Source organism: Sus scrofa, chromosome X, assembly GCF_054392235.1.
Source record: "Sus scrofa isolate SSC_HxYL_T2T_F1_AM1 chromosome X, Sscrofa_HxYL_maternal_Yorkshire_Landrace_v2.0, whole genome shotgun sequence".
Classification (NCBI taxonomy): Eukaryota; Metazoa; Chordata; class Mammalia; order Artiodactyla; family Suidae; genus Sus; species Sus scrofa.
In genome coordinates, this window is record NC_139401.1 from 66,111,754 (window position 1) to 66,127,936 (window position 16,183).

The 16,183-nt window shown below is 49.5% G+C and overlaps 1 protein-coding gene across 1 annotated transcript; it reads right to left on the reverse strand.

Annotated features, from left to right (window-relative positions):
• Window positions 1-31: 31 nt before the first annotated feature.
• On the reverse strand, window positions 32-10,934 carry AWAT2 (acyl-CoA wax alcohol acyltransferase 2). The gene is given in 7 exon segments (XM_085007364.1): window positions 32-1,391; window positions 1,975-2,149; window positions 2,370-2,574; window positions 2,827-2,860; window positions 2,862-2,889; window positions 3,265-3,375; window positions 10,850-10,934. Coding segments are annotated over 7 exon segments (879 nt in total). The 3' UTR covers window positions 32-1,150.
• Window positions 10,935-16,183: the final 5,249 nt, after the last annotated feature.

Consider the following 16,183-nt stretch of genomic DNA (forward strand, 5'->3'; position numbering starts at 1 on the left):
AAACTTTCTTTTTAAAAAAATTAGACTAGAATTTTTATTTTTATTTTTATTTTTATTGGATAAACTTTCTTTTGAACATCGAGCTGCCATGAAATTTAGGGCATTGTCAGCTCAGGGACAGGAAGTAGGCAAAATGGCCAGAGGAGAATAATTTTGTATGGTTCCCCAATCTACAAAGCTCAGTCACATTCGATATCATCTGATCATCCCAACAGCCTTTGAAGTAAGCAGGGGAGGGAGTATTTGTTCCATTTTACAGATGAGGAAACAGGCTCAAAGAAGACTGATTGCTCCAAGTTACGGGGCTTGAAGGTGGAGGGACCTGAACTCCAAGCCCACTGGATCTCAAGTCAGCCAGTCCTGGAAGAACCTTGAGTCCAAGAGGTGGGGCTACTTGAGAGCTGGAGAATGAGAGACAAGTGCAAGGATCCTAGGCCCTTGAAACAAGCTGCTCAGGGCGCAGGCTTACCAGAAGGTAGGCTTTTGACTCTGTCCCTTGTTTTCCTCGGGCTGAGCTGAGTGGGCAGGTGTGAGGGAACCTTCAGGGCACCCCCACCCTAAGGCCTTTCCTGACTTTGGGACCATCTCTCTTGTAGCCCCAAGGAAAAGGCAGAGAAGAGCCAGGAGGGGGAGAGGGATGAAAGAGGAAGAGGGAAAACAGCCAAACCAGCAACCCTCCCTCCCCATGCCCATCACACTGAGGACTGGCCAAATTAGGCCCAGAAGCCATACAGGTGACTTTGGTCCTCCTTTTCCACCAGTTCCATACCTTCCTGCCAGGCTGAGAAGCCAAGGGGGATGTCCATCAAACTATCACCAGCTTCTGGGTCTCTGAGAAGCCATACTTGGTTTTGTGCTGATCAAACAGTTTGTGCAGAGCATTGATATAGAGCGTGTGGTATTTAGCCACTGTCTCCTGGCTCGGGTTCTCAGTCTGGGGCAGGGGTAGAGGCTTCCCCACTGCCAGGGGACGTGGAGAAGGGGAAAGGGAAGAGCATCAGAATGGCTCGCTCCTCAGAGTGGGCCTCAGCCCTCAAGTCTGGGCTCTCCCCATCCTCCCTGCCACCCCCACTCAACCCTCCCCTCATCCTGGCCAGCCTCCCAGCCTCTGGACATGGCCAGAGCCAAGGTTCAACCTTAGGACTGGATCCTATATCCAGGATGAGGCTGCCAGCACAAGAGCCCACTCACCAATGGTGGTTACAGGCCGAGCGTAGGGCAGAAGGCCCCAGGAGTTCTCAGTGAAGCCACGCCTGTAGAAAGCACAAGGGTAGATGTGTACCGGACGCTGGGACCAGTTCTGGAAGCTATTGATGAAGCCTCCAGGAGTGAAAATGTGCTGATTGTAGAGTTCTGTCTCCCCAAAGGTGTAGGCAGGGATTAGACACATGCTGCAGAGGAAAAGTATGTTCTTTGATGGCCGGAAAGGTAGAGCCCCTGCTGAAAGCCAGACACACTGACCACCTGTGGTTCCCCCAGTTCTTCCTATAGGCTCCTCAGCCCCTAACCCCACTGGGTGCAGGTCCAGGCTATGTGTGAGGGCCCCATGGGCCACCCCAGGCTGCCTGTGAGGGCCAAGTAGCAGCAAGCTAAGGGAATTAAGTCCCAGACCCTCCTGTAAACACACATCTGAAACACTGGAAGATGAGACCCAAAGGCCATTCCTTTCAGGTTTCTTCCCTTTAGCTCACATGGTAATGTTGGCCCTCTGAGATGAGGTTGCAGCCAGTCACCTTTCATAGAGGGCCTGGCCCAGATGAGAAGGTGCTGTGAGGGAGATCAGGCTCCGGGGTGGCCCACTGGCCTTTCTTCATAAGCAGAAACATCTCCAGAACCTGATCCAGGATCTACTCCACCGCAGATGTGGCTCCCCCCACCCTTTATATATATATATCCTTTCCTCAAAACCCCATCCTTCTTCCCCTCTGGGTTTCTGGGACCCCTCTCCCCAATCTGGACCAGACGCATTCTTACCCATGCCGAAGGGCCATGCGTACAAAGCCAGTGCGGTTCTTCAAGACCAGGGTGGTAGATCCTGGCAGGCTGTATCTGCACTCAGCCAGGCCACCGACCACCACAATCAGCATGTTGCCTGCTCCTCTCTTGGTGAGTAGGAAGTCTATGGAGGATCGGCTCACAGAGCAGGTCCCTGGCAGGCAGAAAAAGCCAAAGGTCGCCAGCCACTTCCCAAACTTTTCCCCTACCTCTTCCAAGGAGGGGAGAGCCTCACAGCAGGCAGCTGAGCCCAGGGTAGCTTTTTAAGACCAGAGCGGGTCGCAGAGCTGGCCTTGTTCTCACCCACTCACCCGGCACTTCTCCCTTGGGGAGCCATTTTTTTCTTTGGCTTTATGTCCTGGAAGCCAGCTCACCTACAGCCATGATATAGTCTCGGAGGAAAGGCAGCCAGAAAAAGGTACCCAGGGTGAGGCCATAAGGAGTGATGCCAGGAAAGATCTTGGAGAAGCCCGAGGTCTCTGTGCCAAAGTGGCCAAAGTATGCGTGGGACATGAGTCCATGAGGGTGGCAGGCGAGGATGTAGTTGTGATTGGGGGAGAGATCATGAGTCTTCAAAAGCTGTGGAGGAAAGTGGACTCAGGAGGGCTATAGCCAGAGGGGGGCTGCCTCTTCTGGCCAGAGACCGAGAAAGGAAAGGGCTGTGGTGTCTGGCCATGCACATCTCTCCCCAAGCCACCAGCCACGACATTCTCACCTGCCACCCTCATGGGCCTCAGTGTGAATGAGGCTCCGCCCCCGACCCTGACCCCGCTGCTGGCATGGGAGTTGGGGCTGGGCCTGGGGCCCACTTGGGGATCCGGAGCTACCCACCTTGAGTGAGAAGTAATCACAGTACCGTTTCCATACGCCTCACGTAGGCCCACCGGCAGCCACCTGAAAACAGAGCCGATAGAGCTGAGTCTTGCCCACCTCCGTTGTCTTCTTCAGGGCCTTTTCAGGCCTACCTCAGGGTGCTCTTCCCCGTGCTGTGTCCTGCCTGCTCATGTGCCAACCAGGCTGGGGATGGACCACAGGGCCAATTTAGGACAGGCTTAGCTCTCTGCTTTACTAGCCATGTCTCCCCTAACCCATTCCAGTTCTAATCTGGGCCTTGCTTGGCCTTGAAAAGACTCCTTCCCTCACCTTCTCTAGCCCAGGCAAGGACAGGCTGAAGGGCCAACTGGGAATTGGCCAGATCCTCTCAGAAGTAGCCGAGGAGAAAGAAAGAGGGTATGGCAGGTAGCAACACAGTCCTAGCAGGGCCCTTACCTCGCTCCGGGGTCTTCCAGTCCAAAGCCAGCCAGGTGAGAATGACCACAGTGACAGGCCAGTATGATGTGAACACCACAAGGTAGAGGTTGACAAAGAGCACGGTGCTTCCTGGAGGGAGCCCAGGCCAGAGTCAACAAATTCTGGACAGTCCCTCCCTCCCCCCGGCCTCAGCGTTCTGGCCACCCCAAGGTCGTGCACACTGTCAGCTAGGGTCTCTCAACACTCTCACCTCTTCACTCCGGCACATGGCCTACATGCACATGGCCCCAGCACCCCCCGCTCTGGTCTTGGGTACCTGCTTTGGCTGTAGAAGGCAAGGTGTTTTCCTCCTCAGCCGTGCTCCATGCAGTCAACCTTCTCCCCACCCCCTCCCAGGACCTGCTCCAGCACCACTTGGGCTTCATTCAATGGCAGGGAGCCAGTGCTATATCACACTGATCTGGCCACCAGAGGCTTGGAGTCCTAGAAAGACACAGCCAGGAATAGTCTTCCTCCAACCCACATCTTCCTGTCCACATCAGCTCTGCGAGCCGTCAGTGGAAGGCGTGCCAGAGAAAGAGGATTCCCACCTTCAGCCAGGCTGGGCACACACAACATGGCAAAGAAGAAACAGGAGAACTCAGGCTAGGCTAGACTAAGGCACTGGGCCGTGTCAGGCTCCAACAAGAGAGGAACAATGTAGGTTAGAGTAGCTGAGACAGACTTCGTGGAGATGAGTCACAGAGGGCCACACTCAGAATTATCACCGGACTCAGTATTTAAAACAACTGTGAATAAGACCATGCGAGAGAAAGTGGGTCAAGAGAAAGGTTAGGAGAGACAGAAAACACTTCTAATTGAACATGGCAGATTGAACACAAGTTTTTATCTCACCTCCTTGCTGGAGCCTCATGGAAATTACCATAAGGATGTTTTCAAAGATAGAGATCATGCGAGGAAAAAGGGAATTAGCGAGATGCCAACAGTGGAGGAGAGCTATCAGAAAAATGTTGGCATGCTGGACAGTGGGCGGAGGAAGAATTCCCTGGCTGAGAACAAAGTGGAAACCTAGTTACCTGCAAGGGGAATGCCTACGCAAGCAAGCCTGTTTGGGGTGGAGAATCTAGGAAAGACTGCCATTTTGGAGCTACCGGCTGTCACAAAAGCAGATGTGGGGCACAGGGCTTGATTGAAAGTCTATCAAAGAAGTAGTTAAAACCCAGACCCTGGAGTTCCCATCATGGCTCAGTGGTTAACGAATTGGACTAGGAACCATGAGGTTGCAGGTTCAATCCCTAGCCTTGCTCAGTGGATTAAGGATCTGGTGTTGCTGTGGCTGTGGTGTAGGCCGGCAGCTACAGCTATGATTAGACCCCTAGCCTCCATATGCTGCGGGTGCGGCCCTAAAAAGCAAAAAGCCAAAAACAAAAACAAAAACAAACAAACAAAAAAAACAGATGCTCTCCCTTCTGTCCACACAGCTGGAAAGTAGGAGGATTATTCTTTGGGGGAAAAAAATGGACCAAAGACACTCTAGACACAGATCCTTAACGCTAGATGCAGCTAAAATATTCTACATGCAACCAAATTATTAATCAAGTGTGAAGGGAGAATAAAGTCTCAGACAGTTTGTCTCCCATGTCCCTTTCTTAGGAAACTACTAGAGGATGTGCTCTACCAAAATGAGAGAGTAAAGCAAGACTGACAAGGCATGAGATCCAGGAAAAAAGGGATCCAACAAAGAAAGGAAATGAGTAGGGCCAGGGATAGGCTGAGGAGAACAAAGTGCCCAGGGCACAAAATTCAAGTCGACATCCACTTTCAGGGTCAGGCAAATAGTAACCTAACCCTTGCACAACCCTGAGAATGAACCCAAGGTGTCTCAAGGACCCTGAAGGTGTCAGCAGTGCATGAGACCAGACTATATAACAGGGATCCCTGGCTCCAGCAGCGATGTCCTCCAGAAATGAAAAACATAGTGAGGGAGTTCTCCAGAGGCTCAGCAGATTAAGGATCAGGCATTGTCACTGCTGTGGCTCTGGTTACTACTGTGCCTCAGATTCAGTCCCTGGCCTGGAAACTTCTGCATGCCAGGGGCATGGCCAAAAAGCAAAAACAAATAAAAACAAAACAAAAAAAAAAAAACAATGGGGGAAAAGTGGAGACTTTGAAATTCTGATGTGTTTGTGGAAGGTCTGGGGATGAATCAGTGACAACAGATGGATAGCTAATAGATAACTAAAGAGATTTAAAATGAGGCAATTATGAATTCCAGGGAAAACGAGAAGTTAGTTGAACGAGAAAGGAAATATAATTGAGCTCTTTAGTGCACTAAGATTAGTGCACTAAAGAGCTTAATTGAGGAGAATATTTCCTAGGCATAGTCAGGTGTTATAACTAAAACCTGTGCTCTAGCAATCTGGACGGGGACGGGGAAGAGAGTGCTCTAGCAACAGCGAATAGAGAGCCACATTCTCACCTTCCATATTAGGAAGTCAGTGACAGTGTCTAAAATTGTTACATCAGAAAATAGTAATATTTAGAATTTTTAAATAGTAAAATTCAGACATATGGAGGTAAATGGAAGAAAGAGCTAACAAAGTTGAGAATAGCTGCCTCTAGGGAACGGATTGAAGGGAGGAGCAAAGGCTAGCTAGCACTTCTAGGCTTTTGATATACTCCTTACAAACTGACTTGACCTTTTCAAGAAATAAAGGGAGGCCTGAGTCTAGGCTGGAGGAGACCTCTCTATCTACCATAGGCTTTGCTTGAACCCAGATGGTGTTCAGGACACCTTGGGAGGGAGTGTGGCCTCAGGTGGGGTGCCCCGCAGTGACATGAATCCTGGATTTGCCACTTAGCATGAGTCTGACCACACACAAGCCACTGAACTTCACCTGCCAGATGAAGATCCCAATACTAGTATGACTTATCTTCCTTACAGACTTCGTGTGAGGGTCTTCTCTCAAGGTCGTTAGGGTCCAAATGGATACGATTCCATCGCTGACTCACAGCATAAAGACCTTGGGAGGCTCTGAGGGACAAGCACTGGACCCTCTCCAGAGCCCAGGCCTAGTGCTCTTCTGCCTGCCCCAGGGTCCCTCTCTGTACGTCCCAAGGTCAAGCTCTAATTAAGAGCCCTCTGGGGAGTTCCCGTTGTGGCTCAGTGGTTAACGAATCCAACTAGGAACCACGAGGTTGTGGGTTTGATCCCTGGCCTTGCTCAGTGGGTTAAGAATCCAGCGTTGCTGTGAGCTGTGGTATAGTTTGCAGACGTGGCTCAGATCCCACGTTGCTTGGCTCTGCTTAGACCCCTAGCCTGGGAATCTCCATATGCCACAGGAGTGGCCCTAGAAAAGGCAAAAAGACCAAAAAAAAAAAAAAAAAAAAAGAGCCCTCTTGGACACTTCTTTCTTTACTCACTCCCCTTTCAGCCACTCTTGTTCTTCGCCCTTCCCTGCTCCAACTGCTCTCCACCTGCTCACACAGGGACCTGAAACCCTCAGTCTCCCCTCCTCCCTTTCTCTTTCCCACATCTAACTATCAAGTCCTACTAACTCCATTCCAATTTCTTTTTTTTTTTTTCTTTTTCACTCGGCCCTATGGCATATGGAAGTTCCTGGGCCAGGGATCGAATCCGAGTCGCAGCTGTGACCTACACTACTGCTGTAGCAACACCCGGATCCTTATCCCACTGCACCGGGCCAGGGATTGGAACCAGCATCTCCAGAGAGACAAGCCAGATCATTAACCCCCTGTGCCATAGCAGGAACTCCTACTCCAGTTTCTTGACTCTCTCCTCTTCTTTCGTCTTCTCTCCACTCCATTGCAGTTACTACTGGGCTGGTCCAATTCACCATAATCTCTGACCTGGATTATAGGAACAGCCTCTTCCTAGAATCAGTTTGCTACACAGAGCTGTAGTGAACTCTCGAAAACACCAATTGATGCCATTTGTCCTGTGAAAAATCCTATCACAGCTCCACATGGCCCTCAGGAAAAAGTCCAGACACTTTTCCTTGGTTGACGATGCCCTTAGCAATGTGTCCCCTGTCTCTTTCTCCTGTCTCCTCTGTCCCCTGTCTCCCATACATTCATTCATCCATTCATTCAATATGTATTGGGCATCAGTTCTGTGTCTCTTACCGCCCCCGTCCCACTTACCCACTGGCAGCTCCTTGAATGCTTTATGCTCTCCCCTCATTCCAGCCTTGTCAGCTGATGCCCACTCTCTTCCCTGAACATACTTCCTTCCTTACTGATTTTCTAATTTTCTTTAATAGTCAATTCACATTTAACAGAAAAAGGGGACAAAGGCCATGAAAGGGCCATTAACAGAAAAAGAAAGACTAATTGCCGATAAATACGTGAAAAGATGCTCAACCTCAAAATTAACAAAGTTCAAAATAAGGCTCATTGTATTTTACACCTGTTGCTCTGGTGGAGGCAGGAAGGAGTGTACATGAGTCCTCTGTTCCTTTTCCTGCCCCTACCGTGGTCATCTCTGAAGCCACAATTTGCAGCATCAGAGTTTGGAGGGGCCTCCATCAGCCTGAACATTTGCGTCTGCAAAGAGCACAGACGCCCACCAACGTGTGTTGGATGCTTAACATGAATGAGAAATAAACATTTGCTGAGTTAAGCCACTGAGGTTTCCGTGTTAGTTCGTTACCACGCCATACATAGGCCAGCCCAACTAATCACTCTCACATGCTGCCCATTGACAAATGAAGAAAACATGCCTCAGAGAGGATAAATGACTTGCTAAAGGAGTATAGATAATAAGGAGTCGAGCTGGGATTGGAACATAGACAGTATGGCTCCAGACACTGCGTTTTTTTGTTTGTTTGTGGGTGTTTTTTGGTCATACCCATGGCACATGGAAGTTCCCAGTCTAGGGACTGAACCTGTGCTGCATTTGTGGCCTATGCCACAGCCGTGGCAATGCTGATCCTTAACCCCCTGGGCCACAAGGAAACTTCTCAGATACTGTGTTTTTAGCACCTGTATTTTACTGCCCCTTGACTGTGTGTATGTGTGTGTGTGTGTGCACACACATGCACCCCCCCCATAGGGACAGTCAGACATGCATGTGGCATGCATGTTTGTGTGTCCATAAGCTCTGGATGCATACACACACAAAAAAAAACTGTTAACAGTGGTTACTTCTGAGGAGCAACATTCAAGGAAGGAGAGATACGAGCCTACAGGCTCCAGCCCCCAAAGTGGGCCTAGCCGAGGGTGGCCTTGCATAGCGGTCATGCTTCTCCCCCAAGGCAGTGTCAGCACCTAGGTCCTGAGGACTTTGCTCTCATGGGAACACAGAAGCAGGGAGGAGCTGGGATGGTAGTGAGGCAAGTCTGTGGAGAGAGGACAAGAACTCAAGAAAAATGACGTCTTAAAGTTTCTGGATCAGGAGTTCCTATTGTGGCTCAGTGGAAAGGAACCCAACTAGTATCCTTGAGGATGCAGGTTCAATTCTCAACACCAGGAGATGTGGCGTAGGCCAGCAGCTGCAGCTCCAACTCAACCCTTAGCCTGGGAACTTCCATATGCCCTTTAAAGAAAAAAAAAAAAACTTCTGGAGTTGCCATCATGGCTCAGAGGTTAACAAATCCAGCTAGTATCTATGAGGACTCTGGTTTGATCCCTGGCCTCGCTCAGTGGGTTAAGAATCTAGCGTTGCCATGAGCTGTGGTGTAGGTTGTAGACGTGGCTCGGATCTGGTGTCGCTGTGGCTCTGGTGTAGGCCAGCAGCTGTAGCTCTGATTAGTCCCCTAGCCTGGGAACCTCCATAGGCCATGAGTGTGGCCCTAAAAAGACCAAAAAAAAAGAAAAGCTTCTGGATCAGAGCAGGATCTACAGGCAGGAATTAGTTGTAAGCACCCTAAGGCCACTGACTGGTTTCTGAGAACCCTAGAGCCAGGGTTGAGAAAGAAAGCTGCACATTAACCAAGTGGAAGACAGCCCAGCCCAGGAAGGGAAATTGCTCTTCCTGAAGACTAGTAGCACAAAATGGTAAAGCCACAGCCCATTTGACAAAGCAGGTAGGGGAGCAGTCCAGCTTAGAAAAGACCAATTCTGGCAGACTCGCCTCAGGATGGTTTTAAGCCCCAGCAGCTGGGGGCATGAACATGAGGGAAGCTGCCCCTTCAGCCAGATGGGAGATTCTGGCCTTACTGAGGAGAGGACCCCAAGGCCTGGGCCACATGGACAGAGAGTGCAGAGGCCCAGCCAGGGCCCTGGTCCTCAAAGTGGCCATTCAGAGCTGACTTCTTTCACCTTTCAGTCAGGAATGTTCACATACACAGAAGGCCTGACTTCCTCCTTCCTCTCAGGTCTGACACATACTCCAGGGCCACATCCACACCCAGCCTCCCAATCAGCAGTAAGAGGGGAGATACAGGAGGTAGAGACAGGAACTCATAGGCTCTTGTGGACTCCACCCCCTGGTCAGCTCATCCACTTTCCAGCCTTGCCATCTTGGCTAGACCACTTAGACTGCATGTACCTCAGCTTCCTCATCTGTACAATGGAGATGATTTAGCCACATCAGGTGCCTGGCATGAAATAAAAAAGTGCAGTAAATGCTAGCTAATACACTATGAGTGTAAGCTATCATTAGGCATGTGTGTAGCCATTAGGATGTATTATCATGCATAATAATATTTTCTACCTGATAAGCTTGGCATGAGGTTAAAATGAAACCATGGCTGTGAAAATGCCTGGTGCAAAGTAAGTAGCTGATACATATGAATTCCTTTCTCCTGGTCCCTTTCAGCTCTGATTGCCCAACATTCCTAGGTTAGCGCTGCTCTTTTCAGCATTCAGGGGGCCTGACACCCACCCCAGGCAGTCCTCTGAGCCCCCCATTCGCTGCTCTCCAGACCACTCTCCCTATTCACCAGCAAGCCCCAGGCTCCCAGGGCCTAACTGCCCTCTTCCTTCCCAGATATCTTACAAGGGCATTTAGCTCATGCCCCTGCCTCCAGCCAGTACTCACCTGAACCACGTAAAAAGTGAGATTTTGTTCCACGCCCCCCTCCCATAGAGACGGTTTGCTTCAACACCTGGAACATCATAGCCAGCATCTAAGTAACTTTCCCAAAGGATTTGTGGTGCGGATAGTAGGAAAACTGGATGGATAAATGGCTGAATTCCTGTGCAAAAGAAGTTTTCAGAGCTCCCTCTGCTGCCAGGACAACTGTCTCGCACCGATGGTCTGCTCAGGTCCTGAGGTTGCAGCTAAGCCCACTTTCTTGGCAGTCCTCCAGTTAATTGCCCCCCAGCTTCCCCAGACATGTCCTCCATGCCCCAGTGTAAACCCTGGAGGGGTCAAACACACACACACACACACACACACACACACACTGGCAACAGGGCTGGCACACACATGCACACACATTCCTGCCCAGGCACACACCCATACCTATCAAGATCCCACAAGTACCGTGTCGAAGTGTGCCAGGCCAGGGCATCCAACTGTCCTGATTTGCCTGGGACAACCCAGGTTTCAGCACTGAGAGTCCTGCTAAACCTTGTAACCCTTTAGCTGCAGACAAACCAGGACATTTGGTCACCCTGCCAAAGACTGAAGACTCACCAATAAGAAAGGCAGAGAGGGCCCACTGGAAAACAGCAAAGACCTCCAGCGTGGTCTTGAGGTCCTTCTTGGAGGGCAAGAGCATTATGCCCAGGGTCCTGGTGGCTCCAGATAAGTGCTGTTCAGCTGCCCAGCCCCAACTGCCCAGGGCCCTGCAACATCTCCTCCCTTCATGCTTCTCTTCTTCAGCCCCTGCCTAGTCTCCACCCCCAGCACCCCCCTCCCCAGGATCACAGGATGGCATGCTGCCTCTGTAGTCCTTCCAGCTGTCTACATACCTGTGCTTCTACCCACTTGGGCCCAGCCCAGGCTGAGATTGTGACACCCCCTTTCACACCTGCATAGAGAAGTGTGGGAAGTGAGTTCAGTTGGGGGTGGGGCTGCTGAGAGGTCTCCATAGCCAGTGTGGACAGGGTAAGAGGGCGGCCAGGAGGAGCCCAGGGCACACATGGCACCTGGAGCTTGCATTTCTGTTTATGAGGCCCAATTGTCTATGGTCTCTCAGGGACAATGTGATGGGGAGCAGGAGATCACAGGCCATGCCTAGCAATATCTTCGGCCTCTTGCTCCATCCAGGAGTACTCATTACTCTCCATGAAGAGCTGGCAGATCTGCCTAGGGATCTGTGAGGGTATGATGGCTGCTAAATCAATTTTCTATTGAATGCATAAACAAATGTGAGGACATATATCAAATTATTCTGTGTTCATGAAATTCTAGAACAAGCAAAAGTGATTTGTAGTGAAAAACTCAGAGCAGTGGTTGCCTCTGCTTAGAGATTGACTAGGAAGAGGCATGGTGGACATTTGGGAGTGACAACAATGTTCTTTTTGAGTTACACAGGTCAAAAATTCATTCGTCAAAACTCAGCAGATACACACTTAAGACTTGTGCATTTCAGATTTCCTGTCGTGGCTCAACAGTTAGCAAACCCGACTAGCATCCATGAGGACGCGGGTTCAATTCCTGACCTCGCTCAGTGGGTTAAGGATCCGGTGTTGCCATGAGCTGTGGTGTAGGTGGCAGATGCTGCTCAGTTCCTGCATTGCTGTGGCTGTGGCATAGATCGGCAGCTTCAGCTCTGATTCGACCCCTAGCCTGGGAACCTCCATATGCTGCAGGTGCGGCCCTAAAAAGACAAAAGACAAAAAAAAAAAAAAAAAAAAAAAAGATTTGTGCATTTTTCTGTATGCAAAGTTTACCTAAAAAGTAAGCAAATATTGAATTCTCATTAATGCTGAAGTGTTTAAGGCTAAATAGTACTGATGGCTGCAATGTACTCTGAAATGCACATAGGATGTACTGATGGCTAGACAGGGGCATATATTGATGGACAGATGTGTGATAAGTCAAATATAGCAAAATATGATCCATAAATCTAGGTGGTGGGTGTTCACTGTACAAGTCTTTCAGCTATTCCACAAGTTTAAAGTTTTTCATAATAGAATTTTTGCAAAAAAAAGTTCCCCCAAGGTCACAATAAAAAAGAAAGTAACATATACACACTACTCTATATAAAATAGATAACCAACAAGGACCTACTGCATCGCACAGAGAACTCTACTTGATATTTTGTAATAATCTAGAAGGGAAAAGAATCTGAAAAAGAATATGTGTGTATAAACATATATATATATATACAAACACACACATATATATCTGAATCACTTTGCTGTACAACTAAAATTATCACAGGATTATAAATCAACTACACTTCAATGAAAAAAATAAAAATTAGAAAATTTTTTAAAAAGTAAAAATTAAAAAAAAATTTTTTTTGTCTTTTTTTTTTTTGCCTTTTCTAGGGCCTCTCCCAAGGCATGTGGAGGTTCCCAGGCTAGGGGTCCAATCAGAGCTGTAGGCACCGGGCTACGCCAGAGCCACAGCAATGCGGGATCCGAACCCGCAACCTCATGGTTCCTAATCACGGCACCATGACGGGAACTCCCTAAAAAAATTTTAATTTAAATTTTAAAAAATTTTAATGTGATTTCTCCATGCATGAATAGGTGCACATGAGGCCTTTGCATGTGTGTATATCTGTACAAAGATAACTATACATCTAGTTGTCAATACATGTTTGTATATCCGTGTCAGGTGGCATCTCCAAGTACACATTTGTGTGCAATGCGGATGTATGAATATGAAAGCAGCTAGGAGTGTGTGGCAGGCCAGGTAGATGCAAGTATGAAAGAATGAAAGGGTTTCTTTCTCTTTTTTTTTTTTGCCTTTTCTAGGGCCGCTCCCGCGGCATATGGAGGTTCCCAGGTTAGGGATCCAATCAGAGCTACAGCTCCCAGCCTTCACGGCCACAGCAATGCCAGATCTGATCCATGTCTGCGACCTACACCACAGCTCAAGGCAACGCTGGATCCTTAACCCACCAAGCAAGGCCAGGGATCGAACCCGCAACCTCATGGTTCCTAGTCGGATTCGTTTCCACTGAGCCACGACGGGAACTCCTGAAAGGGTTTCTTAATGCAACACAAAATTATGGAGGACATAGTCTATACCAAGGACTGCTCTAGAGAGTTGGGTTATATCAATGAGCAAAACAAAGTCATTAAAAAGTCATGCTTTTGTGAAGTTTACAGTCTGGTAGGGGAAGGCAGATGATAGGAATTAATTACATAACTAATTATACAGTGTGTTGGAAAGTGATACGTGCTATGGAAAAAGAAAAATAGTTTGAACAGAGTAAGAAGGATCCAGAGTGTTGGAGGGGTTAAGTAGGAAGACCAGGCTTCGCAGTTTTACAAGGAGTGGTCAGGGAAGGTCAGGCCAAGAAGGTGGCACTTGAGCAAAGTGGTGAAGGAGATGAGGAAGCGAGCCATGCGGATGTCTGGACTGAGACTTTTCCAAGCAGAGGGCACAGCCAGGGCACAGACCCTAAAGTGCCTAGCAGGTGTTGAGGAGTTGAGTGAGTGAGAGGAAAGGAACCGAGAGGGTGAAGTCAGAGAGCTGGGTGGGGCCAGCAGGCCAAAGGCCTCAGCCTTTCGCTCTGAGTGAGATGAGGTGCCACTGTGGAGTTTTTCCCTTGTTTGGCCTGCAGGAGTCCCCAGGCCAGGGATCAAACCTGTTTTCACAGCTGTAACCAGAGCCACAGCAGTGACAACTAACCCACTGAGCCACCAGGGAACAGTTTTTAAAGAGCCGGAGAAGAAGAAGGAGGAAGCTTTTGAGAGCCTAACAGCAATAATCCATGCAGAGGTGACGGTGGTTCAGGCAAGACTGGTGGGAGTCAGGATGGTGGAAACAGTTGGATTCTGGGTGTATCTTTGGATGCAGAGGTCCCACATGGGCACTCTCCTCTCTAAGGCTCAGATGCCCCTACAAGGGAGCCCCGTTGGTGAGTGACCACCGTGAGACCGTCCTTGGCCTGCATACCTTCCTTGCATTCAGCCTTGTCCCATCCAGTCCCACAAGAAACATGTGGAGGGTGTTGGGTCAGGTCACTAGCTTGGCTGGGATGGCAGCTGTGTGAAGGGGCTGGAGAGAAAGGAGGCTGAAAAGGGCAGCGGAGCCAAGCTCTCAAGAGTCCGGACATGAGGATGAGGAGTTTGTGCTTAATCTTGGGGGCCCTGAGGAGGTGCCATCAGCTACTCAGCAGGGATGGTAACCTTGTCAAAGGCCACAGAAGGACGATTGTCAGGCACAGGGTGACTATCAGGGCCCAAGGACCCAGCTGTCCCGTGACTGACACACAGGCTCACCCTGTCCTCCTCTCTAACACCTACTTGCAGGACCAGTTCCACCTCCACATGGTGTTAAGTGTCGGGCTCAAGTGGACTGTCCCCAGCACAGAAAGACCGGCTGGCCCAGATCTCTCCCCGTGACACTGACTTCACTGTTTGGGGGCAGGGTAGCCCACGCCTTATCCAGGCTCCTGGTAGGGAAACTTGCTTCCCCCATCAGGGAACAAAGTTCCATAAGTCCCCAACACAGGCGAGAGGCTGGGGACAGAGAAGGCTCTAGCAGTTAGAAAGCAGTCCTGCCTGGGTGCCTAATGTGGAGGGGATGGGACACAGGAGCCACTGGTCACGGCCAAGATTCTGACTCGGCCTCTGGGTAGATAGTGGGCCAGGCAAGAGAGTAACCCTTCTCACGAGGCTGATAGAGCAAACTGGAGGCTTAGTCTGGGCCACCATTTGCGAGAGGGGATCTGTGGGACCAGCAGGCCCCATGATGGCTCGTGAAGCTTGTTGCTGGTTCCTAAATGTGTTTGGCTGACCCTGGGCTTCTAGAGCCCTGCTGCAGGGGCAACCGTGGTGGGGGCTGAGCAAAAGGCTCTGCACCTGCCAGCTCCCACCAAAAACAGCACCAGCTCTTTTTTAACTTGCTTCCAGTTGGAATTCCATGACAGATTCTTTTTTTAAATCTTTTTAGGGCCACACCTGCAGCATATGGAGGTTCCAAGGCTAAGGGTTGAATCGGAGCTGTAGCTGCCAGCCTACGCCACAGCCACAGCAATGCCAGATCCTTAACACACTGAGTGAGGCCAGGGATCAAACCTGCCTCCTCATGGATGCTAGTCAGATTCGTTTCCGCTGAGCCACGACAGGAACTCTCTTTTTCTTTGCAATCGAAGTATCCTTGATTTACAATGTTGTGTTAATTTCAGGTGAACAGCAAGGTGATTCAGTTATATATATTCAGAATATATATATATATATATATTTGTGTGTATGTATATATATATATACTGTTTCAAGTTATTTTCCATTATGGTTTATCACAGGAGAATGAATATGGTTTTCTGTGCTATAGAGTGGGACCTTGTTGGTTATCTATTTTATGTATAGTAGTGTGTATATGTTAATCCTAAACTCTTAATTTGTACCCCTCAACCCTGATATTCTATGAAACATTTTACAGGACAAAAGGTGGGGGTGGGGAAGGGGAAGGTCCTGTGAGGCCCCAAGAGAGCTTAGGAGGGACAGGAACCACATTTCCTTGCCATGGCCTCAGCCTGCCTGGGGTGGGCTGTGAGCCAAGTGCATGGAACCCAGGGACACATCCAGGGGACAGAGTCAAGGCAGCAAATGGAGACCGTGGCCAAGTGGAAAAGAGGATGCTGCAGAGGAAAAATGCCTGGATGCAGAGTGGTCACTGTCTCCATGGAACCGGCCCTGAGAGGTGTCCTCATTCACACTTGGCCCGGCTCTGAGGACTTGTGTTCTGTTATTTCTGCCTCTCCATGGGTCTGTCCATCTGCTGACCATGAAACTTCCACCTCCCTCCCTGGTCTGGGAGCTCTTGGGGGCAGAAACTCTGTGGTACTGGGTCTTGCTGTTCTCACACGCTCAGCCCCTTAACACAGGCCACACAGCAGGC